The 25,862-nt window shown below is 38.7% G+C and overlaps 1 protein-coding gene across 1 annotated transcript; it reads left to right on the forward strand.

The window, feature by feature from the left end:
• Nucleotides 1-264: 264 nt before the first annotated feature.
• setd5 (SET domain containing 5) lies at nt 265-24,782 on the forward strand. The gene is given in 25 exon segments (XM_079627967.1): nt 265-350; nt 3,346-3,442; nt 3,444-3,449; nt 4,537-4,787; nt 5,273-5,331; nt 6,729-6,916; nt 7,067-7,105; nt 8,667-8,912; nt 12,653-12,801; nt 12,980-13,097; nt 13,249-13,358; nt 13,467-13,713; nt 13,832-13,909; nt 14,525-14,740; nt 14,824-15,165; nt 16,434-16,679; nt 16,877-17,000; nt 17,124-17,386; nt 17,488-17,544; nt 18,510-18,992; nt 20,622-20,714; nt 21,340-21,599; nt 21,884-22,029; nt 22,115-22,197; nt 22,313-24,782. Coding segments are annotated over 25 exon segments (4,515 nt in total). The 5' UTR covers nt 265-279; the 3' UTR covers nt 22,856-24,782.
• The last annotated feature ends 1,080 nt before the right edge of the window (nt 24,783-25,862 follow it).

Below are 25,862 nucleotides of genomic sequence, written 5' to 3' on the forward strand. Positions count from 1 at the left end.
TTTAAGTTTTTAAGGCTGCATTTACACACATGACATACTTAATCCTCTCTCTGTTTTTGTGGTTGTGTCTGATTTTAGGTCTCCTGATGTGTGTGACGTGGTATAGCAGCGCCCCATCTGAGGAGTGCTTCACTGCTGTCATTAGGAGCCCTTGATTCTCCTCTTCCCTCCCCTCTCCTCTCCTCTCCCTCCCCTCACCCTTCCCTACCACCCCTCCCCACCCCCCCCCCCCCCCCCCCCCATCCCCATCCCCTTCCCTAGGTTGCTGCTCTCGACGTCATGAGCATAGTAATCACACTGGGAGTCACCACACCTGAGACACCTTACACCGATATGGCCGCTGGATCAGAGTAAGTTTCAGTTATTTTTCCACTAACGTGGTTCTGATGCTGGTTCCTGATCGCTGCCCGTTCTCAATCTGTTCCGTAGGTTTACACTGCATATAAGGCTGAAAATTAGTTGTCTCTCCCACTCCAAAAAGCTTTCGAGCAAAGACCACATAACACAAAAGTGTCAGTACTGCCTACATAACTGTATAACACGCCACATTTGTTTTTAGACAGTCTCATAGAAACCCATTATGTCAAGTTTGTGGAATCATAGGGCTGGATTTAAAAAGGCTTAATTTGCCGGCTGAACACTGGCCAAGAATGGGTTCTGGCACCAGAATGTGAACCATTTTGATGTAAAAGGGGTAATGAGGGGTTGTTTACTTGGTGCAATTTGTTTTTCCATGGTTAAGCGTATCGGTTTCAGTCAGAGAGAAATTTGAAATATACAGTGGACAAATGCAAATTAATTAGTTTAAACTGAGAGAAATAGACTTACTAATTTTGTCTTGCTTGTTAATCTATATAGCTGGGCAGTGGGCAGATTCTTTTCAACAAAATATACTCTCCTGCTATAATCACCTGCTCACCCTGAATGGCCAATCAATCGAAGCTACATGTTATGTCAAACACTTAAGATTCGATTTTTCTCTGTTAAGACCCCCCTGTCAAGAACCTTTGGCTGATGTTCACCCACACTATTTCTTTTGGAGCACATTTTGCAAAATTATCATTAAAAAATGTGATTGGTTTAATATGTAATTGGCTAAGTTAAGAGAATCAGATCTGATCAATTTAAAACATGGTTTCCATAACCGGTGCCTCTTTTCTTTTGAACACTTCACACTCCTGTCAGCCAAAGGAAGTGCTAAGCATTAGTAGGACATTGTGGCACCAGCCAGATATGGCAGAATAAGCTGCAGTAGCTTCAACACTCAGCCTCTTTTACTTTCACGCCTTGTAGAGATTTTTCGTAATCAATTTGATTTATTTTTCAAATCAAAATACACCTTCCGAGTTGGCATTTCTGTTTAGCTCGCCACGAGTGACACAGAAAACGAACGCATGGCGTGGTCTTAGGTAAAATGGTTTTGTTTTCCACTCTAGATATACACTTTTCAAAATTATGTATTATTTTTCAAATGTAACATTAACATGTCAACACATTTGAATGTAGCCCTTTTAAAGATATAAAGCAAAACATAAATGTGAAAGAATAGTATTGTCTAGTCGACTAGTCTTACACATTTCCTAGTGTTGCAGCTTGTCCTCTAGAGTCTAGCCTGTGGTTATTTCTCTTGTGTATGCACACTTACGCCTGCGTTGTGATACTCCACCTAACCTGCAGAGGGCAGTGATCTGAATTTAATGTCAAAGTGGATGACTTGTTAGATTGTAGTACTTATTGAACATACAATTGCTGCATCTCACTTCACCTACTTATACTACGCCCTTAAAAGTATGTTTTTGTGAAGAAAAAGTAGATGCTTTTGAGCGTGTAGCAAAAAGTAGACAAGCTTTGGGACATACTGTCACGTCATACAATTGCCTCTTTAACGGTTGCGCTCTGTCGCATCCTGACACGCATCCTGTCACAGGAAACTGGCCTGTCAATCATCTTGTCACAGTTAAAATCGTCCTCATATCATTTCCTACCGTATCGGAAAGAAATGCAGTAGCACGTTGATCTGCAGTCGCGGGTCTTTTCATGTGGAGACTCTCCTCATATTAATGCATAATGGTGCATTTAAAAGTTAATGGACAAAACGGATCTTTATAAAAGTCCACATTGTTATTGCAGATGAAATATAACATGGATAACATTTAAATAAATATATACTCAAACCTTTATCTACACCTCTAATATCATTGCGCCTGCTGGTACGGCAGCACAGTTCCTTTTATTATTACGGCAGGAATGAGAGGATAGTTCCTAGTCATATTGGCCTAGAAAATCGCAACTTTTCATTTTCTGTCGGTCTTAGTACACAATGTAACTACAGAAGAGTCAAGTTTTAAATAGGAAAAATATCGAAACTCTTTGGTCTTTTTTTTTGAGAGAGATGCTAACGGTCTAATCAGATTAAATCATCTATGCTAAGCTATGCTAAAAGTGCTACCGCCAGACCCGGAGATCGGCTGAATGGATTCGAAAACGGTAAAACTCTATAACGGTAAAGCCTATTTCCAAAAAAAGTGGAGTACCTTAAAAGTACCTTTAAGCTTCTGGATGCGACGCTGAACCTTGTTAATTTGACAGTTTGCACGTTGGTTTGCTGAAAAGATACTTGTTCGTCTGTGGCATGCCGTAAATGTAACGACGTGTGTTGCTGTAGCGCTGTCATAAACTGTGTATCCTCCCGGTAGCCTAACACGCTCTTACAGGTTTCTTTTTTTTACCATTTTGGGAGGAGAAAAATTTACATATGTGGTTTCAACAACCAGATGCATTTACACTTGTCCAGTTTAATTTGGAATGCGTCTCAAATCACCTCTTGAAGTGGTGATACTCTAATCTGCAGGAAAGGTCCAGTGGCCCTACCTGGTGGTATCACTTGTCACTCTACTAGAACAGTCTAGTTTTCTGGGCTTCTCCTATCCACCATTTAATTTTACTCTTTCAATTCAACATATTCAGTTCTGCAGAATCACTATGGTGGACCTTAACTATTTTTCAGTTGAGCTGCGTTCGTTTGTCTGTGTTGGTATGGGTCATCTACTAGTGCTCAGAACTGCCTCTGGTGGTCAGGAGGAATGAAACCGAACAGTAGTGGTTCTCTTAATTGAAAACTGTAATTAAGTGACTGCCATATATCTTTGTCATTTAAAATGACAAAGCCTATTTCTTGACATGTTTAGTTGGTATATTCTCTGTCTATCTGACTGGTGCTGCAATGATCCACTAGTGCTAAACGGTGCCTCTTGTGGTCATCTGGATTTTACAGAATCACAGTTACTTGTGTAACTAACTAGCGTTTTATTTCCAATCATTTAAAAAAATCTCTCTTTCTCTCAGCCCTGAGTCAGTTGAAGCAAGCCCAGCAGTAAACGAGAAAAATTACTCAAGTCGCAGCTGTGGGAACACACAGAATCATGGATATGGTGGCCTTCCTTTATGCTGTAAGTTATTTTTGTTTGTATTTTTACAGATTAGCCTATAATATAATATAGAGTATGGAGTATAGTTATAGTTATATTCAGAGTTATGGTCATTTTAGTATCAATGTGTAACCCAGTGGTTCTCAAACTTTTTTGGTTACTTTTTTTGTAATATCATTGAATCATTGAAAAATACAGTGAGAGAATAATAGATCAAAACATGCATTTTAATTTAAATGAACAAATGTTTCAGTAATTCTTTGGATTAAAAATATGTGATCAGTGGGTCACAAGCTCAGCGTCTTGTATGTCTTCTCGCCGGAAAACATGGCAGCGGAGCAGCGTGTTCATAATAGCAGCTTGCCATGCCGTCCGCTGAAGAGCTCTAATGAAGAACAATTAAGTGGAATTGGTGTTCGCTGCCACTTTATAAAAGCAGAGCAGCAACCACTATTCACGCTCTTGAACGCTGTTGCAACGGCTATTTTCTGTGTTTGTTTAGTTTTGTTCCCCTGCTGGGTGTGCCCCACACTTTGAGAACCACTGATGTAACCTAATAGCACCTTAGTAATGCATAGAGCTGAAGCATATAAAAAAAACTCTTGCATAATGCTACTTTTGTTTTGTGCACATGATTAAACTGAATCATGACTTTATAAGGAAAAGTGTTTATTGCATAACACCCATAGCCACAAACTCATTACCTCAATACCCTCTCTCTTTAACATTACTACAAACCAACCTGGACAGATATTATATTTGAATTTATCAAATTTATCCAAAGCAACTCCCAAATGGGGAACATCTCAAGGAGTTTGTCTTATCATGCAGGATCTACAATATTTTTAGTAGTGTTCCTCACTTTTTCAAAAATCAAGTTGGTTTCGGTTTAAGAAAGTTTAGCCCAAACATTCTTAGCAACATTAAATACTGTTTACTTTTGAATGCCACATTTTTTAGTTTTTCATTCCCTCCTCTTATTTCTTCCTGCCCTTTTCCCCTGCTCCCCACCTTTCATTCTCTCTCTCCTCTCTCTTTCCTTTTCTCTTTTGTTGTGCCTGAACACCGTTGTTTGAAGATGCAACAGTCTTCCGTTGTGTGTTGTCAGGATCATAACTATGGAGCTCCACCCCCTCCCACCCCTCCTGCCTCCCCACTCTCCCAGACCATTTTCTCCCACACGGATCGCAATGGCACTCTGGGACGATCGCGACCCTGTTTCCCCACCGATGAACCAGACAACTCTGCCGACAGCGAGAGTTCATCGGAGGAGGAGGTTGTGGAGGGCGCAGTTCCACCGCCCTGGTGTCAGTGCTGTCTAATGCAGGATGGCTTCCTCATTAAGTGTGAGAATTGCAGGTGGGTGGTTTGTATTTCAGATAGATTTCAGATTCATCTCATTTCAGATAGTGCTTTGCTTTAGTGGTATCTGTAAATGGCAAGCATTTCATATTCGATATGTTGTGATGGCTTGATTATAGGAAAATGTCAGCATGTTCCCCTAAGCTTATATCTCACTGGCTGCTCAGGCTTTGTGTTTTCCACCTTAAAAACAAATAAATTACCAATGACAAAAACTTTATTCACTTAATTGGACTTGAAATTTATGGTATATTTTGGAATTTTTGCAGAGGTCCTTGGTTTAATTTTTAACATCTTCACGTTCATGTCCGATCTTAAATGTCTAGGCCTAAAATCATCTCTGTGTAAATGTAAATGGGCTGAATTATCATAGTAGTTATTGGCCTCATACGAACAGTGGCCAATAGCTTCACTGCGAGTCATGGCAATTAGTTATTGCTCTAATGGATAGAGAATCTGTGCTAAATGTGTTCTTATTGCAGGGGTCTGGAGAAGAAGAAAGGGCTAGACGGGCAACGCAGAAAAGGAGAGAATTTTTCAGGTAAAACTGGCTGTTTCTCAATTCCAAGAACGCAAAGAATGGACTCGCGTTCTAACGGAGACCGGTCTTGCCAGGCTACCTTGAAAGAACGAACTCGGAAGGACACAGAACGCATCCTTGTGAGAATTGAGATGTGCTGCAACTGACCGTCCCAGCATATTATAAGTAGTGGCCAATGCACAATAAATACAACATAACACCATAAACAAATGTCAATATCTATACCTTCATATTGTTATAGACGTCATTTCCATTGTATATTATATAGTTTTAATTTACCATGTATTTGTGAAAATTAGTATGTATGATTAAAGGAATAGTTCACTTAAATTTTAATTCTGAATTTACGCACCCTCAAGTTGTTTCAAACCTGTATGCATTTCTTTCTTCTGTTGAAACAAAAGGAAGATATTTTAAAGAATGTCGGTAACCAGACAGTTGATGGGCCCCATTGACTTCCATAGTAGGAAAAAAAAATGCTATGGGAGTCAGTGGGGTCCATCAACTTTTTGGTTACAGACATTCTTTGAAATATCTTCCTTTGTGTTCAGCAGAAGAAATAAATTCATACGGGTTTGAAACAACTTGAGGGTCAGTAAATGATGACAGAATTTTTATTTTTTAAGTGAACTATTCCTTTAAAGTTACCTATGCTTTGTCAATCAACCATACATCATCCAGAAAACAACTGTCCATTACTACTCAACACTGATTGTAACAATAAAAGTCAAGTCATGTCACCTTCATTTCTGTAGCGCTATGTACAATACAGACTTTTTTAAAGCAGATTTACAGTGATTAACCAACAAAATTATGCAGTTCAATTCTGCTCTGAAGCAGCTCTAAAAAGAAAGTGTCATTATTCAGCTGAAGTCAGTTCAGTTCCGTTGTAAAGATCACGAGTTATTAAATTAGTTCAGCTCAGCAATAAAACAGTGATGTCATCATCCTGCTCAATTCAATTCTCATCAAATAGTGACATTGTTCATCTGTAGCCAGTTCGCTGTTGATTCAGTTCCGTTCAAAAACTGTAAAGATGATCGAATATGAAATTCGTTCAATTTGTCTATAAAGCAGCTTTGCAGAAAACAGTGATGTCATCATCCAGCTCAGCTCAGTTCTCATCCGATAGTGTTCGTGCTATCAAATCTATAATATTGTTGAATATTGAATAAAACCAAATACAATTACAGTTGAGCAGTTGTACGTAATTTAGTACGTAAATTAATTTCAGATGTCTCACTTCTGTATTTTGACGTTTCTGACTAAATGTGGAGTGAAGTTTGAGTTTTTCTGGGTATTTCTCTTTTATATCTCTACATTTATCACACTGAAGGAGAATTAAAGTAACTCAAACTCACCAGTGTCACTGCTCTTATGTGCATCTTCCTTTACAGTGGGCGACAGCAGCGCTACAGAGAGTGGAGATGAGGACATGTCAGCCTCTGCTGTGTCGTACACAGCCACTCAACACACACCCACTAGCATCACTCTCACTGTCAAAAGAGTCAAACACAACAAAGTTAAGAAGAGAAAGAAGAGCACAGAGAAAACGCGCACTACCCCTAAAGCCAAGAAAGTTAAGGTAGAACAACAAATACATGCACAATGCTGCCTACAAAAAATGACGAATGTGAAAAATCAGTAACTGACTAATTGTCACATCTGTCAGAGCTTTCCCATCGTCTGTATTATAGGATAATAAATATAATACAAATGTATGTTCCCATTACAGGCTTACAGAGAGGGTTCCAGAAAATCCATGAGGATGAAGGTATGGACTCAAATATGCAGTGTTATCTAATGATCCACTTCTACATCTTCTTATGAAATATTATTGTATGTAATATGTACATTTGTAGACATTGTCTTAAACTGGGAAGAGCAGTTCAGTTGATTTGTGTGTCTGGATCTCCTTTGAAGATTAGCATTTTGCTTGCATAGTGACTCATTAAATGTATAGTTCACCCAAAAACGAAAATTCTTTCATTAATTACTTACCCTCATGTCATTCCAAACCCATAAGACTTTCGTTCATCTTCAGAACACAAATAACAATTTATTCTGAGAGCTTTCTGTCCCTCCATAGACAGCTACGCAAATGACACTTTGACTTCGAAAAGGTCATAAATGGATTGTAAAACTAATCCATGTAAATTGAGTTTAGTCTAAAATTTCCTGAGGAGGCACGATTGCTTTTATATGATGACCAGATTGAACTTAGGCTTTTATTCACATGTAAACAATCAACACACACATCAGTTGTGGTAAACCAACGGAAGCTCAAGCTGTGAATGAGGTTCATTCTCGTGTGTCACTTTAAGCTTCCGCAAGAGGTTTGTTCTCGCGTTTCAAGCTGGTTTAATTGGGCTTGTTCATGTTCGCTGATCAATGTTTATTTGTGAATAAAGGCCTAAATTAAGTGTTAGTCATATAAAGCGATTGAGTCTCTTCAGAAAATTTGGTCTAAAACACGTAATTAAATTCCTACTACTCGTAGATATTATCTGCTATTTTGTCGGACAAACAGATTTTTAAATTATTTTGTACCAGCTGCCATTGTTTTTTTTAAATTGTTCTAGGTAACCTATTTATGAAAATCTGTTTTGTGTGTGTATATGTGTTGGTGTTGTGTGTTTGTTTTGTTGCTTGTATGGTTTACTGCTGGCTGTGAAACAAATTGTCCCTTGGTGATAATAAAGTTGAATTTTACTTGCCTTAGTTTGACGATCTCTTTATGAACTTTTTGAAGCGTCAAAGTGGTAGTTGTGTAGCTGTCTATGGAGGGACAATAAGCTTTCAGATTTCATCAAAAAGATCTTCATTTGTGTTCCGAAGATAAACTAAAGTTTTTGTCTTGGATTTGGAAGGACATGAGGGTGAGTAATTAATGACAGAATTTTCATTTATTGGTGAACTATCCCTTTAAGCACACAGCAAGACTCAAGGCCTTCACCATATATTTTTTTCTTTTCTTTTTTTTCTTTTCTATGCAATTCAATGCTAAATCTGCAGCTTGGTTGACCTGTTTTCTAGAAATCTTGACATATAAAACAATGTGACAATTATGTGACGTGTCACGTTATGTGCAAGTTTATGTGAGAATCTATTTTTAAATGTTACAATAGTTAAGAGAGTCTTGTAATTGACACATCTAGATGGTGATCAGTTGTGAAGTGTGCGCACATACATGTGAGTTTTTAATTCTGTTCAATGCAACAATTTTCAGTCTTGTAGTGTGCATTTAGTATCAATTGCCAAAGACTGAAATGTTCCTCTTCCTCCATTTGTTATCTGATCAATCTCAAATCTAATGCATCCTCTGATTGTTGCAGAACTCCGCGTCTGAGGCCAGTGTTCTGGATGAGAACACAACAGAAGGATGGGAGACACGAATTCGTCAGTGGACTGACCAGTATGAGGAAGCTCTGGTTAACCAATACAGCGCTGACGTACAGACCCTCCTCGAACACTACTGTGCCAATGGCAACTCGTCCCCATCCCCGTCTACTGTCGCCATGGACACCATTAATCGAACAGAACTGGCTTGCAACAACACTGTGTTGGGCTCACAAATGCAGGTATAGATGGGTTTTCATGGATCGTCTTAAGTCTTGAGGTTTTAAGACTGTATCAAGTCATAAATAGTATTTAAAAAAAAGTCAGTTTTCAAACATCTTAAATTTGGGAAGGAACAAACTAGAGTCAATTAAGACGATTCATGGCTTTGGGCAAAGAATGGAGTGAGAGCTAATTTTATTACCTTTTGTTTATATAGCACTTTATACGATACAGATTGTTTCAAAGCAGATTTACATTGATAACAGTTAATTTCGGCTGTACAGCAGCTCTAAAAGAAAATAGTGTCATTGTTCAGCTGAAGTCAGTTCAGTGTTGATTCAGTTCCAGTAAAATATCATCAATTATTAAACTAGTTCTATAAAGCAGTTCTGCTGAAAACAGTGATTTCATCGTACAGCTCTATTGAATTGTCGTCCAATAGCGTCAGTGCAGTCAAATCAATAAATATATAGTTGATTATTAAGCGTCCTCAACTGATGGGGTTTGACGAGACAGTTTACTCACGAGATTGGGTTCACGAGAACCAGATGAGACAAGACTTTTTTTTCTACTTTTTTTTATAGAAATCCTCAATGATGAAATGCATGACTAGAAAAATGGCCTGCATGTGCATTTGAAATGTTTTAACTAAGTCATCTTGTAATGAATGTAATTTCAGCTCAACTATTGGAGTATAAATTATTATATGCATTGATAGACAACAATAATCAAGTACTATAAAAGGTTTTGCCACAAACTTAATTGCCTGGCTTCTCTCCTGTATGATTTTATGAGTGTCTTCAGACTTTACATGTACATGATTTATGAGCTTCTGCTACGTTTGACCTCCTATCCTAACTGAACTCCTTTCCACAAAATGATCATAAAAACAAAAATGAATAATACCGTTTTCTCTTAGTCTTATTAAGTGCAAACAATAAGTGCAACCATAATTGGAGTACTCTCTCAATATTCAAAGTGCAAATAGAGACCAATTTATTTCTTCAAGCATGATACAGAGCTAAATTATGGTTACAACTACACAGCCCAGTCTAAGATAGTTTTCATATTGGAAGATATTCGCATATGTCAGGGAGCAGGGTATTGAAATTGCATTTGAATGCACACATGCGCTTTATTTGCGCTTCCGCGATCGCGTGTATTCTGTGAATAGGGAGTGGCAGTGCTGAATACGGATTCTACAAGATAAGAAATTTGACGGGCACTTGGGCTCTGTTGTGCAACAAATCCTCCGCCATGGTCTTGTCACTCGTCACGTGATCAGTGAACTCTGATTCCTGCTGCATTATATACGACTCTGCAGCTCGTGTTGGATGAGCTGGATGGAACTACGTGGCATATTTTATCCTAACTTAACCCTCACACTCTGTCATGGCAATATCGCTAGACGGCTTTTCACCTCGACAAGAAATCTTTTTCATCTCGCGAGATCTCGTCACTCACACCCCTACTAACTAAGCAAGCCAGAGGCGACAGTGGCAAGGAACCCAAACTCCATCAATTGACACAATGGAGAAAAAAAACTTTGTAGAAACCAGGCCTGATGGGTGTCATATCGACGAGGCCTTCACAGGGAATTGTCTAGTAGTTGACATTCAGGGCTGCGTTTTGGTCATGTCTAGGTGCAGGTCCACCATCTGATCTGGATACGGACAGGATACAACCGACTCCGGTAACCCCGGGATAAACAAAAGACTAATATTGGCGTAGATGCTATTCTTCTTACAATGTAACAAGTACATCAGGTGTTATGGGAAGTGTTCCCGCTTCCGGTTGACCTAATTTATGCAGCCTAACAATCCTTTAACAGATGTGAATTATAAAAATGTGATAATGTGTTGTGTATTCCAAGTTAAAGAGATCTGTTTTCTGATTTACACTAACAGTGTGTCTGCTTCCCGAAAAGAGTTTTGGTGCTGAATAGGAAAAGGATCTCCTGCCTGCAGTTGATTTTGATATTATAGGTATTATCAACTGGCCAGAATTTTGAGATCGCAATAGATGTGAAGGACTATAATGCATTAAGAGCTCACTTAAGTACTGCTAAGCCATTTAGTGCTTTGTAAGTAATTAGCACGATTTTAAAAGTTATGCGATGTTTAAAAGCGAGCCAATGCAGTGTTGACAGAACCGGTCTATTATCCTTTTCTGAGTTTGTCATTGAGAGCATATGTTGTAATGTAGGTAAATTCTTAAGATGGGAAAAATGTGGTATGCTAGAAATGTGGCTTTCAAATGAAAGATTGGTACCTAAGAGCACACCCAAGTTCCTAACTGACAATGAAGACTTGAAATGGCAGCCATCAAGTGTTGGACAGTTTTCTAGGTTATAATGTGTGAAGGTTTTTGGTCCAATAAATAAAACCTCTGTTTTGTTTTTTTTCTTTGAGTTGTAGGAAATAACTAGGCATCCAACTTTTTTTTTTAATTTCTACTATGTATTCCATTAATTTTGTAAATTGGTAAGTTTCGTCGGAGCGTGAAGAAATGTAGTGCTGAGTATCATCAGCATAATAGTGAAAACTAACGCCATGCTTCCTAATGATATCTCCCAAGGTCTAGCATGTACAGGGTGAAAAGCAATGGTCCTAGTACTGAGTCTTGCAGTACTCCATACTGAACTTGAGCTCCATTGCACATTTCTTCCATTCTGGTTCCACACTCACTGCCCACTCACTACAGAAACCACTCTCCATGTTCACTTCATAGCAAAATTTGTAACCATTGCGAGTTTAATGTTATTTCTTCCACTGTGTAGAAACAAATAACTATATACAGAGTAACATGCATTTTAGACTCAATTTTGCCTTTTTTTGGTCCAGAAGTAAAAATGTTTTCCAAACAAAGCCAATTCATGAGCAACACAACATGGTGGTCTGTTGTTCCTGAATGAATCAGTGTTTTTGAATAAAGCTATTGAGTCAGTGTTCGCTAATAAAGATAGGTAGTCACCACCTACTGGTGTAACAATGTAACCTGCAGAAAGGGTCACTGAAATATGGCCACCATTAATGCACAGACTGACAGCTTGTCTGGAACACAGTGTCAAAAGTCCCAGAGCTGTTGGACTGTCATATCGGCACTGTTGGAACTGACACTTAGCCGATCAAATTGAAGGACCGGAGCTAGCCATTGTATAGATGAGATGCCATATGTTTATAATTAAAAATGAATCATTCATGAACTCACTTAGTGAACGGAGTAAAAACTGTTAGTGGAAAACATATCTTGAGCATTTTAAACTTGGAGATACACCGTTTTACTGATAAGCAGAGTTAAAGTCGACATGAAATCAAAATTGACCCTATTTACTTTGTTAGCACATATAGTCTTGTGGTGAACAATTAATCCGGTCTGGAATGGCGTTCCTTTTCAGATGACGTCAGTTTGACGGCTTGGGTTGAAAACGCTTAACCACTCCCCTCAAATCGTCAAAGTCTGCTATGAGTAGAGATGGAGAGGAGCGCTAAAGTAAAACCCTGCCCTCTGTTCAATATTCCGTTTCACTTGGAAATACGTCACAACACTGGAGAAAAGTTGTTTGCAACTTCTGGTTCACGCGGACTTTAAGACCACAAATGTGTCCCAGTCTGTTAATCTGGGATAATCCGTCACATATAATGTTGCTTAATTAAACTGTGCATCCCTGTATAGTGACTTGTACTGAATTGAAAACGTGTTTCCAAATGTAGTGTACTTTTTCATTTAATAATTATTTTTATATATAATTCTTTTGTAGTTACAGCTGGGGCGTGTAACACGTGTGCAGAAACATAGGAAGATTCTCAGAGCTGCACGGAATTTAGACCCTGAAACTCTCATCATTGAGTATAGAGGCAAAGTCATGCTCAGACAGCAGTTTGAAGTCAACGGACATTTTTTCAAAAAGTAAGTGTTTCTGTGTGAGTGTATCCATGTATATTATCAACATCATCTTGATCTCATCTTAATTATTCAAAATGATAAATTATATAAAAACATTGAATCTGATTTTAATAGTGCATTTGTAAAATGTTTATTGCTAATTGACTGTCCTTCCTGATTCCTTCTATTAACTCCACTTCAGGCCATATCCATTTGTCCTGTTCTACTCCAAGTTTAATGAAGTGGAGATGTGTGTGGATGCCCGGACATTTGGAAATGACGCACGGTTTATCAGAAGATCATGCACACCCAATGCTGAGGTGAGATGAATCTGGTGTTATCTGATAACTGCTGATGTGGTAGGGTTGCTTCACCTATACGTATTAGTGCATATTCTGTTCACAGTTTCTTTTCTGAGTGACGGCCTGATTTATATTTTGTTCTTTTTGTCCTGTATACGCTAAAACACAGGTGCGGCACATGATAGCAGAGGGGATGATTCACCTGTGTATCTATTCTGTTGCTCACATCTCAAAAGATTCTGAAGTCTCTATCGGGTTTGACTACGAGTTTAGCTGCTGGTTAGTCACTCTAATACATTTCTTAAGATCTAGTATGAGTCTTAGAATGAGATAAACTGCGATTTGGTGTTGTTTGTATTGACTCTTTTCCTTCGATTCTTCCCACAGTAATTATAAAGTAGATTGTGCATGTCATAAGGGCAATCAGGACTGTCCTGTGCAGACACACAATCTCCGCCCCATCCAACTACCATCCCCTCAGTCTTCACAATTTGCCCTGCCTGGAATAGAAACACGGAAAAGGCGAGCCCGACGCAGAGAGATGGAAGGGGACAGGCTCGTAACCGGTGTGTCTGATGAGAGCAACCACCTGCTGGAAGATGCAAATGAGACACAGGGAGTTAGCGATACAGAGGTGCATGTTTGTGGAATAACAATTCTCAATGTCTACTTCTCTATTGCAGATACTTTGAGAAATTATAATGATGATTATCTCACATGATGATGAAGCTGAGCTTGTTTTTGTGCTACAGGATGCTCTTATTGACAGAGTGAAGTTGGAGAATGGAGAGGAGTTAGACGAGAATGGAGTGCCAATACCAAATAGACGTGTAAGCTTTAATCATATGAGAACAGTTATGAATCAATCCATACTACTGAATCATCTACTACACATTCTACAAGTTTTTTTTTATTTTATTTTTTTATAAAAGGAATTAAATTTTCAATTGCTAACTTTTTTAAGATTAATTAGATTGTTAATGTTTTATGGATTCATTGGTTTACCACCATTTTTTCATAAAACATTTTCCTGAATTGATTTGCCTTATTATTTTGATGAATAATAATAATTTTAATACATTTTTATATTATTACACATTTTATGAATTCCATAGATTTGACATTTGATTATTATAAATTAATTAAACCATTAAAACCCAATCCAGAATTGTTTTAAATGGAAAACATGGAATTGAAAAAAGAAAAAAAAAAATTTGTTTTATAACTTTTAATAAGATGTTAATAAATTGCAAGTTTCATGATTTTAATTAATTAGATATTTATTGACTTAACCATTAAATAAAATGTAACTATTAGAGCTATTCAAATGGAATCCAGAAAAAATTAATTGGTAAACAGGTTTGATGGAATATGGGTAGAAATAAAATGGATTTCATAGGGCCCTACTCACCATATACACCATTCATTCTTTTTGCCCCACTCAGTCTCGTGACGAACGCAAGGCAGAGGCCATAATGCACATGTTCGAGAATCTTGAGAGGAGAAAGAAACGGGGTCAGGGTTCAGCGCAGGGTACAGCTGAAGAAAACAAACTGGAAGCGGGGGAGGCAGAAGCGCCCTCACTTACAGCAGGAAACTGTGTACCAAATACAGGAACAGTTGGAGGAGTCAGCACACGGCGCACCTCCTTTGCCACTGTGGTAGTTACTTTTTACTTTTTTTACTTTCAACTTTTGCTCATAATGGCTGTGTTCTTACACACTTTTACTTGTCTCTTCATTAGGACACAACAGACATTGACCCTGAGAAGCCTCCTGCTACACCCAGTCCTGCCCCTAAAGCACAACCTGCCCGTAGTTCCAAACCACGTCCTAAGAGCCGTATCTCCAGGTACCGCTCCAGTTCAGCTCAGCGTGCTCGGAGACAGCGACAGGCTCTTTCCCAGCAAGCATCGGAGGGAGTTCTGGTGGGGGGTGAAGAGGGCAGTGCCGGGGCAGCCCTCAGGGAGCAGGGCCAGGGAGAGGGAGCTCCGAGCTATGGCCATCTTCAAGATGGAGAGCTATATGGAGCTGCCTCTGCAGGGATGGGTAATAAGACACATGTCAGATACCCAAAAACCAAAAAGGTGAGATCATTTCACACACTAAATCCTACACAGGTTAATGGCCATGTTTTTCTTAGCCACTCTAGTGTGGGTTTCATAAATCTTTTTCAGAACTGCAATGTTGTGGCTTTAGAGGGTAGTTCACCCAAAATGAAATTTCAGTAATTTACTCCCCCTCATGTTGTTACTAACCCATAAGACTTTGGTCTATCTTTGAAATACAAGTTAAAAATATTTTTAATGAAACCTGAGAGGATTCTTTTCCCTCCATTGAAAGTGCAAGTAACCAACACTTAGAAGATTCTAGGATTGGAGCTAGGATTGCAGATATACAAACCGTAAACAAGAGCGCTTGCTTACCATTTTGAATCACTCATTCTTATCACTTTGAACATTATTTGTGCATTCGAATGCTCTGGTAAGATCTAAAATTATCATTTAAATTCTCATGCACTGGCTCATTCACTAAGCTGAACAGCCAATCAGAGTTCTCTCTCTCACCGACACTGATTCAACATGCTGAATCGGCCCCAAAAAAAACCTGACTTCGTCCGACTAGAGCCAATGGTGTGGAACACACCGAAAAAACTAAGCCGATCGACGCTCAAATGGCCCGATATTGCCTGCCGGCCGACCATCGGCTTGGTGTTTACAGGCCTGGACACTATTTCTTCATTCCATCCCCTCTTCAAACTTCTTGTCTTCTATAGAGTCATGGGGATGCTGGAGCCCATCCCAGTGCTTAGGGCTGAAGGCAGGGAAAACACTTTAGCACTATAAAAAGCAAAAATGTCCCCCCCTTCGTCTGTTCTTTTATTGCCATCGTAGGTTTGAGGATGTACAGTACACGTACTTTTGCAATACTTCGAGTTAAAGTTAGCAATGTAGCACTGGACTTGATTTGTAGCAGCAAATCTAGCACTGGACTTGATTTTGTCCATCAGAAATAGATTGGATCATTGGATTGTTGTCATTTGCTTACTGCTGCGATCTCATGTGAGTGACGGGTTGCTTTGAGAGGGGGGGATTATTGCCTGGTATTGAGCAAAGTGTACCTTTCATCAGGCATATCAATGCATTTGATTACATATTATGAGGGCACATGAATGTTTAAAAAAAAATAGATGTCCATGGATAAATCATTTTATAATAAATCCTCAAATATTACATAAGAAAAGAAAAATGGTAAATTTCGATTTCATAGTGTATTAAATTCATACTGTGGTCAGGCTATGTTTCAGAGCTGTAAATGTAGTCATTTAACATTTATTCTCTCTCACTTTTTTAAGTACCTGGTGACCGAGTGGTTAAATGACAAGGTTCCCGAGCGCGTGGAGGAGTCTGTGGAACGCCCTTTACGCATCACCACTGACCCCACAGTTCTGGCCACCACCCTCAACATGCTGCCAGGACTATCTCATTCACCTCTCATCTGTACCACCCCCAAACACTATGTTCGTTTTGGTTCCCCCTTTAACCCTGAAAGACGCCGGCGACCCTTTATGATTGACCCAGCGTATGGTTCTTGCAAGAAGGTTAGAACGAGTTACTAAACATGCTTTGTCATTCAAGTTTCCCCTGAAAATGAATTAGTAGAGTTCTCCACCTCACATTTGTTTTTTTTAGACTTGGCTTGAATTAGACATAGCTGAATTGACCAAAGACTTAGTGGACTCAACGTTATTGTTATTGTGGCTACATTGCATGCCTTTGTGTATGTCTGTCTAAGCAGAGGTGGATGAAACAAGCGCTGGATGAGAGCATGTTATCTGGCCTGTTGGAGGATGGGACGGAGTCCAATTCTTCCCACAAAAGTAACACCAGCAGCACCAGCAGCTCTCTCCAGTTTAAACCTGGTAATGGCTCTTTCTCCACTGTTGAGACAGCGGAATGTAAATTGTATTCAGGGTTCTAATTAATGTTGTTGGTTTTTTCTTTTCTTTTTTTTCCTTCTGTTTTTGATATTGCCTCTCGTTCAGAGCTGGCAGGACCCATTAAGAAGAGGAAATTGAAGTGTCCATCGGAAATTGCAGCTCCACCCTCTGAACTCTTGTTACGACCATTGTCCCCCATCACCCCACCTCTGCCCTCCGAACTTCCAATGACGCCTCTTCATTCGCTCCTAAATCCTTGCTCGCTTTATTTAGGTGGGGAAGTGGAGAAGCTAAATGCTACCATGCTTCCGTTCTCGCCACTCACTTCCCGGCCCACCAGCCGCTGCAATACACCTCTACAGTTTGAGGTGAACACGCATATAAAATCTGGACTTCTCTCTTGTTGTGATTTTCTGTAGTCATAGAAAACAATAGCTATATATATTTATAACTTGGTTCTTTTTCACAGAACATCTCTTCTCCTGAGGCTTCTCCTGTGCACAGATCAGAATCTCTGACTCCAGAAGTAAGTTTCAATGCGTATACATGCACATGGAAGGGCTAATGCTTGCTTGTAATATAGAATGTCCAAATTTGGAAGAGCCATTTCTGAGAGTAGGGATGCACTGAAATTCAAATTCTAAATTTGTACAAACATTTAAATTAACTTAAATTAACTTTTTAATAACATAAGTGTATCTACTCCAGTTTGTTTGTGTAATATTAACATTTAAACAACAATAAACAGTAATGACTTCTCTTCATAATTTAATGTATGTTTGAATAAATAAAAACATCACTAACAGGTTAAGGAAAAATATAATGGCAGGAGCGCTTCAAATGTTTAGTGAAGTTTTGTTCATGCATCAAATGAGTCCGTATGCTAAGGTTGTGATGAAATTGTGCAGAAAGTGTAGTTTTACTAAAATTAAGAAAACTGCTTTTAGATTTTAGTTAAGGAAAATTGTTCCAAAAAGCATAGTATCAAACTTTTTTTTCAGGAAAGTAGGTCACACCAGGTCCAGGTCATGTTGTGTTGGTGAATCATCTGTGTATTACCTTCTATTGTTTCATCCAGAAATAATGTAAAAACTATAATCATGTATTATATTTTATATTATATTATATTTCCCACTCCACAACAAATCCTTTAAATTTAAAAGTATCCAGAACAGGAATGGAAAATGCAGGTATAAAGTAAACATAATTATTGTCTACATAATTGTTGTCTACATAATAAATGACACTTTAATTATTATAAACGGCAAGCCTAAATAAGAGTATTTAAAGCGAAACTGACTACATGCATGTGGGAAATGCGCTATACCTCCCTTATTCGGCAGGAATCCAATTGTGTGCGCTATGCGCATATTTTGCATTCTTGGAATATATTGTGGACTTAAACATTCCAGTTAAATATTTAATTTAAATACTTGAAACAGAATGAAATATTTTCCTGATTTTAAACCTTTTTTTTTTTTTTTTTTTCAGCCTTGTTTGCGACCAGACTTCACTTCACGAGTCACTGCCTTCCCTGACTTTTCCACAAGCCGAGGAAGCCCGGCTCCTGTGTCGGAAGACTTCTCACTTGCTGCTCAAGACTCACTCAATGGATCTGGTGGTGGAACTCCCCGCAGCTCAGCGGTTGTGTCCTCTCTATGTGACTCTTCCTTGGTTTCGCATGCCAGTGAGGCACAGGCCCGAGAACAGGCCTTTAGGACAGAGTTTAACCTCATTTACACCTGCTCTCCCCTCAATGCCAGTCTACCCACTGGTCCTGTAAGTGACAGACACTTCCCACAATCAGAGGGCTTTTCCACAGCTGACTCTGACTTTAGCACAATGAGCAGCCAGGGGTTGCTGATGGAGGCGGGTTCGGGTTCTCTCTCGCTGTATCTGGACACACAGTTCGGAAGTGGATATTCAGAGAGCAGCACATCCCCTCACCCTAGCAATCCACCACAGAAGAAGAAGGCAAGTACTACGGCCACATCAGTTTGTCCATTTACAAGTCTGATGTTTATAATTTAGCATATTATGGAAATAAATGGATTATAGCACAATATTATTGACCTACCACTGGGGTAATATAAACCCAAGGGTAAGTTTAAGACCCTGATATACTCACAGCAAAGTTCTTTTTCGATCTTTGCTTAGGGGTATTAAAATAGGAGATTAAAATACCTGAGCAGAAATGGCTAACATCACGATGCCTCCCATACTGATAGCAGTGGTCTTTAGATTAAAATGTAAATATGTGCTGTGCACTTTCCTCTCAGCAACAAAATAAGCTCAATAAAATAGACAGGTGAGAAAACGGCAGTTAAGGAAGCATCTGATCCAAAGTGATGTGCATGTTTTCACAAGCTCTGCCATTCAGCACTCCAGTAAAGTCACAGCACATTTATTAAATGGCAGTTTAAAGCTGCTTGCGTTAAAGCAATCTATTGTATATAGTATTAAACTCTCCAGTGTGTTCATGTTTTTACTCATGTGTGACCTTGACAAACTGAACAGGAAATGAACCAGGTGGAGCCCCAAAGCACAGCTACCTATTACATAATCACCACGGACCATACATTTCTCTTTGGCAAGCAGTTTCAAACTTCTGAAACAAACTTCATTTTGGTGTGATTTTATAAAAAAATTACATCAGTTCATTCTGCGGTTTCGAATGCTGTGAATCGGAGCCTTTATCCCAACTGTCATCTGATTGTAATTGGATGGGGGGCGGGTCTTAATCCAAGTGTCTCCTTTTAACTTTTCACTTCAAAATATAAAACTTTCTTTTTTTCATACAATTCAGATCGAATAAAAATTTTTCTGTTCAGAAATCACCCACTAACAATCAGGCATAAAAACTTTTAATTTCCAACATAAAAAAAATTCTCACATCACTTTTATCCAATGACAATAAATTAGGCTATTTTACCTCAAAACTATGGAAGCTTTTTTTTTTTTTTTTTTTTTTTAATGTCTTGCGAGTTATAAAGTCAGAATTGCGAGATATAAGCTAGCAATCGCAAGAAAACAAGTCTGAATTGCGAATTTATATCACAATTCTGACTTTATTTCTCGCAATTGTAAGTTTATATCCTGCTTTATAACTTGCAATTTGGAGTTAATATCTCATATATAGATGTTCATTTAAACAAACAAAAAGTTAAGTTAAAAGACTTTTTATCGAACAATTATTTACGTTGGTGGTGGAAACAAGCTTCCATACTATACTGTTCAGATGAAATAAAACTTCAATTATTTGGGGAGCATCTTACTGTTCAGATGAAATAAAACTTCAATTATTTGGGGAGCATCTTACTGTTACTATCAATGTGCTTCTACTTTTGCATAATCCCACCTTTACAAATGTAATTAACAGAGTGGATATTTCTTGACTTTGCATAGTATAAAATAAGACCTCTAAAATCTTGGAAAAAACTCTGCTGTTTAACTTCCTTTTCCTCGCATACATTTAAATCATGAATGGTGGTCCTCTATCTGGCATGAATCTCTTGCTCTGTCTTTGATTTGCTCCCTGTTTCTCTCTTCTCTTCACTCTTAAAATTCTTGCAAAATCTTTCTTTTACCCTTTTCTCAAGGCAGAGGGTCATGGTGAGTGCTGGTAGTCAGCTGGCTGGCTTGTCTGGGTACCAGGCATTAGCTGTAAGGGGCCAGTTCAAGCCAGGGCAAAACATGGTGAATATGAAATAAGTGGCCTCCATCTAGAAGTGTGCATGTCCATAACATTTGCATCTCCAGATGATGTACTCCCTCATCTGTATTGGCCAAATTTATTTAAAAAAAAAAAAAAAAAGGTTAGCAGCTGCAGAGCCAATTGTACTCATTCAAAGACACGGATGCTTTCATTCTGTAATCTACAAACATTTCTCATGGTGAATCTGTCTGTATTTGTATGTGGGTTTTTCTTTGCTTTTGTTCTAGAGTCTAGAATCCTAGTTTTAACACTTTTTTCATGGTATGTCATATTTGCAAGGGTTCTAGCAATGAAAGAAAAAAATGCACATGTATTTATTTTATTTTACAGCATTTGAGTGGGTTCATATGAGCATTTAATGTGGTGGTATTTAGTGTTGGGCTTTTCTAAATGGCAGCGTTGGGTACTGCATGCTGTATCTTTCTCATACTCGTTGAAATTATAGATGATGTCATTGTACATCAATTGATCATGCATGTGTTGCTTTCTGTGAACATGTGAATGTTACGATGCATGTGTATACTAAGACAGAAGGACAGAACTGCATGCCGGTTCATCATCTATGTGCAACTTTTAGTCACTCTTACACACCTTCTTCCCATCTAGGTCTCTCTGCTAGAGTACAGGGAAAGAAAGAAAGGGCCACGGGACCCGGCGCCCCTCCTCACAAACCTCAGCTCCGTTTGCCCTCGCACAGAGTCTCCAGGACAGCCGCTCATGCATTTTCAACCTTCAGTCTCTCCGCACAATTCGTTCTCTCCAGAAAGGCAAACGTTCCCACAGATAGAGGAGGTCAGTCCTCCTGGCATCCGGTCTGGAAACCACACACAGACCACAGTACTGGGTGGACCAGAGTCCAACCACTGGTGAGAAAATAACAGATTCATACACACAAGCCAACCTATGTCAATCTGATTTGGGTTTCATTTATTTTTGTTTTAGTTTCTATTTCTAGTTATCACTTTTAGTGCTTTAACCTAAGCTTATTTCAGTTAGCTGCAAAGGCAACATTTCAAATTTGTCTGAAAGTTCTTGTTTTTTTTCATAGTTTAAGTTAACGATACAAACCCTGGTCCGGCTAAACACTAGCTCTTCATACACATTCTCACAGATCCCTAATGAACGGTTGTTGTGTATGTGTGTTTATCAGGATGGTCCCTACATCAGTTGAGCGGTTGAGGGAGGGACAGGGTGCTCTGGAACGTGTCCTGAGGGGTAATCTAAACATAGAGCGTGCCCTTAAAAGAGCAGATGCCGGAATGAGTGACCAAATCAGCAGTCGTGATAAGAGCTCTGGTATGAATTGGACTGCATGTTTTCAGTAACTAAACTGAGAATGCTGTGAGCTGCAGAGTTTGAGTACTTCTCTGTGTCTTGATAGATGCCGTTGAGATGGACAGGTATGATCTTCAGAGCTCATCTCTGGCCTCTCCCATAAAGAGTCCTTCTATACTCTCACATCAGGTAGGATATTCACAATGCACAACTGAGATAAAACGGATATTTCAGATTATGCCATGAAACCCATACACGTTTGATCGGAAGTTTATTAAATCTGTCTTTAATGATCGTCCTGCAGATGCTGCCTCTCCAGACAGAATCCCATCAGCACTCGGAAAGCCCCGTCTTCGACCAGCAGAGTTCCTCTTCTCCGTTCTGTCCCTCTGTAAGCCCCTCTCCTCCCCGCTGCAGCTCTGGGAGGCCCAGTTACTATCCTTCAAAGCTGCCCACACACAGCCCACTCGCCCAAGAAAGCCCGCCCTCTTCTACAGTATCCATCTCCTCAGTGGACTCAACAATGTGTGCGCCACAGCCTCACAGCAGCAGTGGAGGTGTGATGGACACCTCAAGCCTTAAAGCTAAACTTTTGGACAGCACCCTGTCAGCTGCTCTTTCTCTACCCACCAGAGGTCTAGGCCACCTTAAAATGGACAGCACTGCAGTACCACACACTCAAGGTGCTCACAGCTCCAAATTGACCCAGTCGTCCAGAGTGCACAGCCAGAGAACAGACAGACCCAGTCAGGCTAACTCGAGACATCTCACAGGTTCTGGAGCACAGCACTATCCACAACGAAATTTACAGGGTCCAGGGGTGTGGACACAGTCGGGGACCTTTTAGGACCCACAGTGTGTGTGTAATGTGTGTGTGTGTGTGTGTGTATGCGTGTGTGTCAGAAAGAGAAGTGTGTGATATCCTCCTCACTTTTACCTGTGGAGAAACTCTGCGTTGTTAGCGGAAATTTGATGTATTGAGGTCTGTATGGATGGTCTACTTTTCTTTCTTTTTTTTACCTTTCCCAGTTCCTTTTATCTTTTTCCAAAAACTGAATTTCTGCGGTTACATGTAACTTAGTGTGGACTTCATAACAATCAAATCAACGGAACATTAAAGTAACTAGTTTGGAGTATATAACCAGATTTAAATGTATTTTGAAAATTCACCCAAATGCTACAATGATGTGTTCATGCTGAGTATTTAAAAGGAAAGTTAAGCATCAGTGGTGAAACACAACTTTCTTTTAAAGTAGATGTTTAAGACTTATCTAAGAGTAAAAGTGATCATGCTGATCTTCATGTCTAATGTATGGTATTATGACCATATGAAATGGCACTCTTACTTTAAGATGCTTCACACGCTTGACTCTGAGTACATTCTCCGATTTTCAGTTGAATTAGTAGTCGTCATCAGAACAGTTTTGTAGTGTGCTCATAGATGGCACACTTGGCTCAGAGAACTGTGTTTTTGAATGCACATGAAAGCAATTATGAGTGAACGGTGAGTTATTTCCTCACTCTGAATCATTCCAGTGTCTAGCTATCGTTAGGGTCTGACGGGCCTCTGGCTTGTTGAATTCTCGTTAGTGTCATAAAATCACTATTCACTTGATATATAATACTTGACAAGCAGATCTTTTGGTGCTTCAGTTGGTCCATTTGAATTGTTTATTTTGTTTCCCAATGTGATCATGATTGCCTCTTTAGGTAAAAACTTGCAATTGTCAGTTCAAACTTTGTTTTTTAACTTGTTTCCAATGATTGTTAAACGGCCCTCTTTGTGACTCGCAAAGCACACAACTTTGCAGAAAAAAAATTTGCAGAAATGTTTTTGTTTATACTCCGTTAAAAAAAGTATGTGTTACCCTCCCAAGCCCTTTAAATCCTGTAAAGTGTATACTTCATTTCTCTCACTTCACATTTTATTTACTCTCCTTTTTGACCTGTCCTTGCATTCCAACCACCATTTTAGAAAGGAAGAGAGGAAAGATATGCTGTGGCCAAATGGTTTGATCAGTACAAAAAACAAAGCTCGTGTGCTGCTGCTGTGGTCTCTCAAATTTAAGTGTTTTTATAATTAAATAGCTGCTCACAGGACAGCCTTTTTTTTCAAAATAGGCATAGTACTGTACCTTCCTTGGATGGGACCTTTTATAAATGGTAAGGTCACTAATTCATGTGCCATGAAGACCACAGTAGTGGGATATTGACTCCACTTCAAACAAAACCAATGCCCCTGTTGCATCTAGAGAACTATAGTTGTCTGCTTGGTGGATTTATACAATACAACAATATAAAAGATTGTCTGTTTTTGTTTTACCCTAAAGTGAAAAGATCTTGAAATGATGATGGGTTAATGTGTTCAGCCTTAGTTCACTGGTTTATATGAATGTCTTTTTCATATAATGGAAAGAGAAAATATTGAGAAAAAAAGAAGAAAAAAAGACTGTGATCTGAAATTTACCAGCACCTTAACTACATGATCATGTGTACTTGGGTGAAGTGTGATTCTGTTCTCAGAGAAATATAGTACACCAAATTTGCTGCATGATATTTCTTTTGTGTCATTGTAACAATTAGGGTTGGGTTTATTTGGGATACGGTTTTGATTGAGATTCTCCTCTTCCTAACACCACAAACATTTGGCACTTTTCTAGCATCCATAGACATATTTTTGTTGTATTTTTTTTTTAACCTCATTTGAGCCTTTCCCCTTTTCATGACATAAATGCATCACATTTTGCTTTTTAAATAAAATGTTTGTGAACATTTTTATAACTAGCATTTGCTGAATGGAAAGAGAACAGAGTGAGATGATATAAAGGCTCATTTGCATTAGATATTGGCATTGAGAGATAATATAACCATAAAAAACACACCCTGGAATAAGTATAAAATAAAGTCTATAGTGGGCCTTAAATTAGCTCATGAATGGCCTCATAAAGCTCTTTTTTATGTCAGATATTAAGGTGTGTTGGGTAATCCAGTCACAAGTGGACAATATTAAATGCAAGTATAAATGGGGTCCAAAACATGAGTTTTGTCTACTTTAAACCACATTCTGTGGTGGTAGAAAATGCATGTGACCACATAGCATTTATAGTATAAATACTCATGTAGTCAAATTTGTTTAAACGGCAGCAAAGTACCACCTACTTGTCTGTCCATCACTGTAAACAAAGGCTTAAACTTTACTGGTTACTTTCAGCTTGACCGGTTTGATTGAAATAACTGGAGTAGTGCATGACCTACATATACATGCAGAAGACCTCACATAACTTCTTCAGTGTCTCTGATATAGCAATGCACTGATAATTTATGTGAAGCACATCTTATATTTACTTGAGAAAAATGACTGAGACGCATGGTCTTGATGTTTGTGATCAACCAAAACCTATACTAATAGGAAGTTAAAGGAATTTTTGCTATGAATTTGAGACCCATTATTGAACAACTGTATAAGCCAATTCAACTCAAGGTCCATGCACAGCCTGGTAGGTGCAGGTAGATAGCAGAAATGGATTTAAATGACAAAAATAAGAACACTACCGCACACTATTGACTTTACTCTTTTATTTTATTCAAAGCGAACAACGCATTTCGCATATAGCGTCCTCAGGTGGTCTGAGCTCTCAGGTGTCTCTTAATTACCTTGAGTCACATGATCAGTTCTTAAAGTCATAATATTTTAAATGCCAATAACCAACACATTCCTATAAATACCTAGTTAAGAAAATATAGTTCACATCCTCAAATAAATCAACACAATATATACATAATTATCATCAAAAGCCTAACAAGAGCAAAACATTTTGTAGAAAAAAATGTGTATACACATTACAGACATATAT

The sequence above is a fragment of the Phoxinus phoxinus genome (genome assembly GCF_949152265.1).
Source record: "Phoxinus phoxinus genome assembly, chromosome: 11".
Lineage (NCBI taxonomy): Eukaryota > Metazoa > Chordata > Actinopteri > Cypriniformes > Leuciscidae > Phoxinus > Phoxinus phoxinus.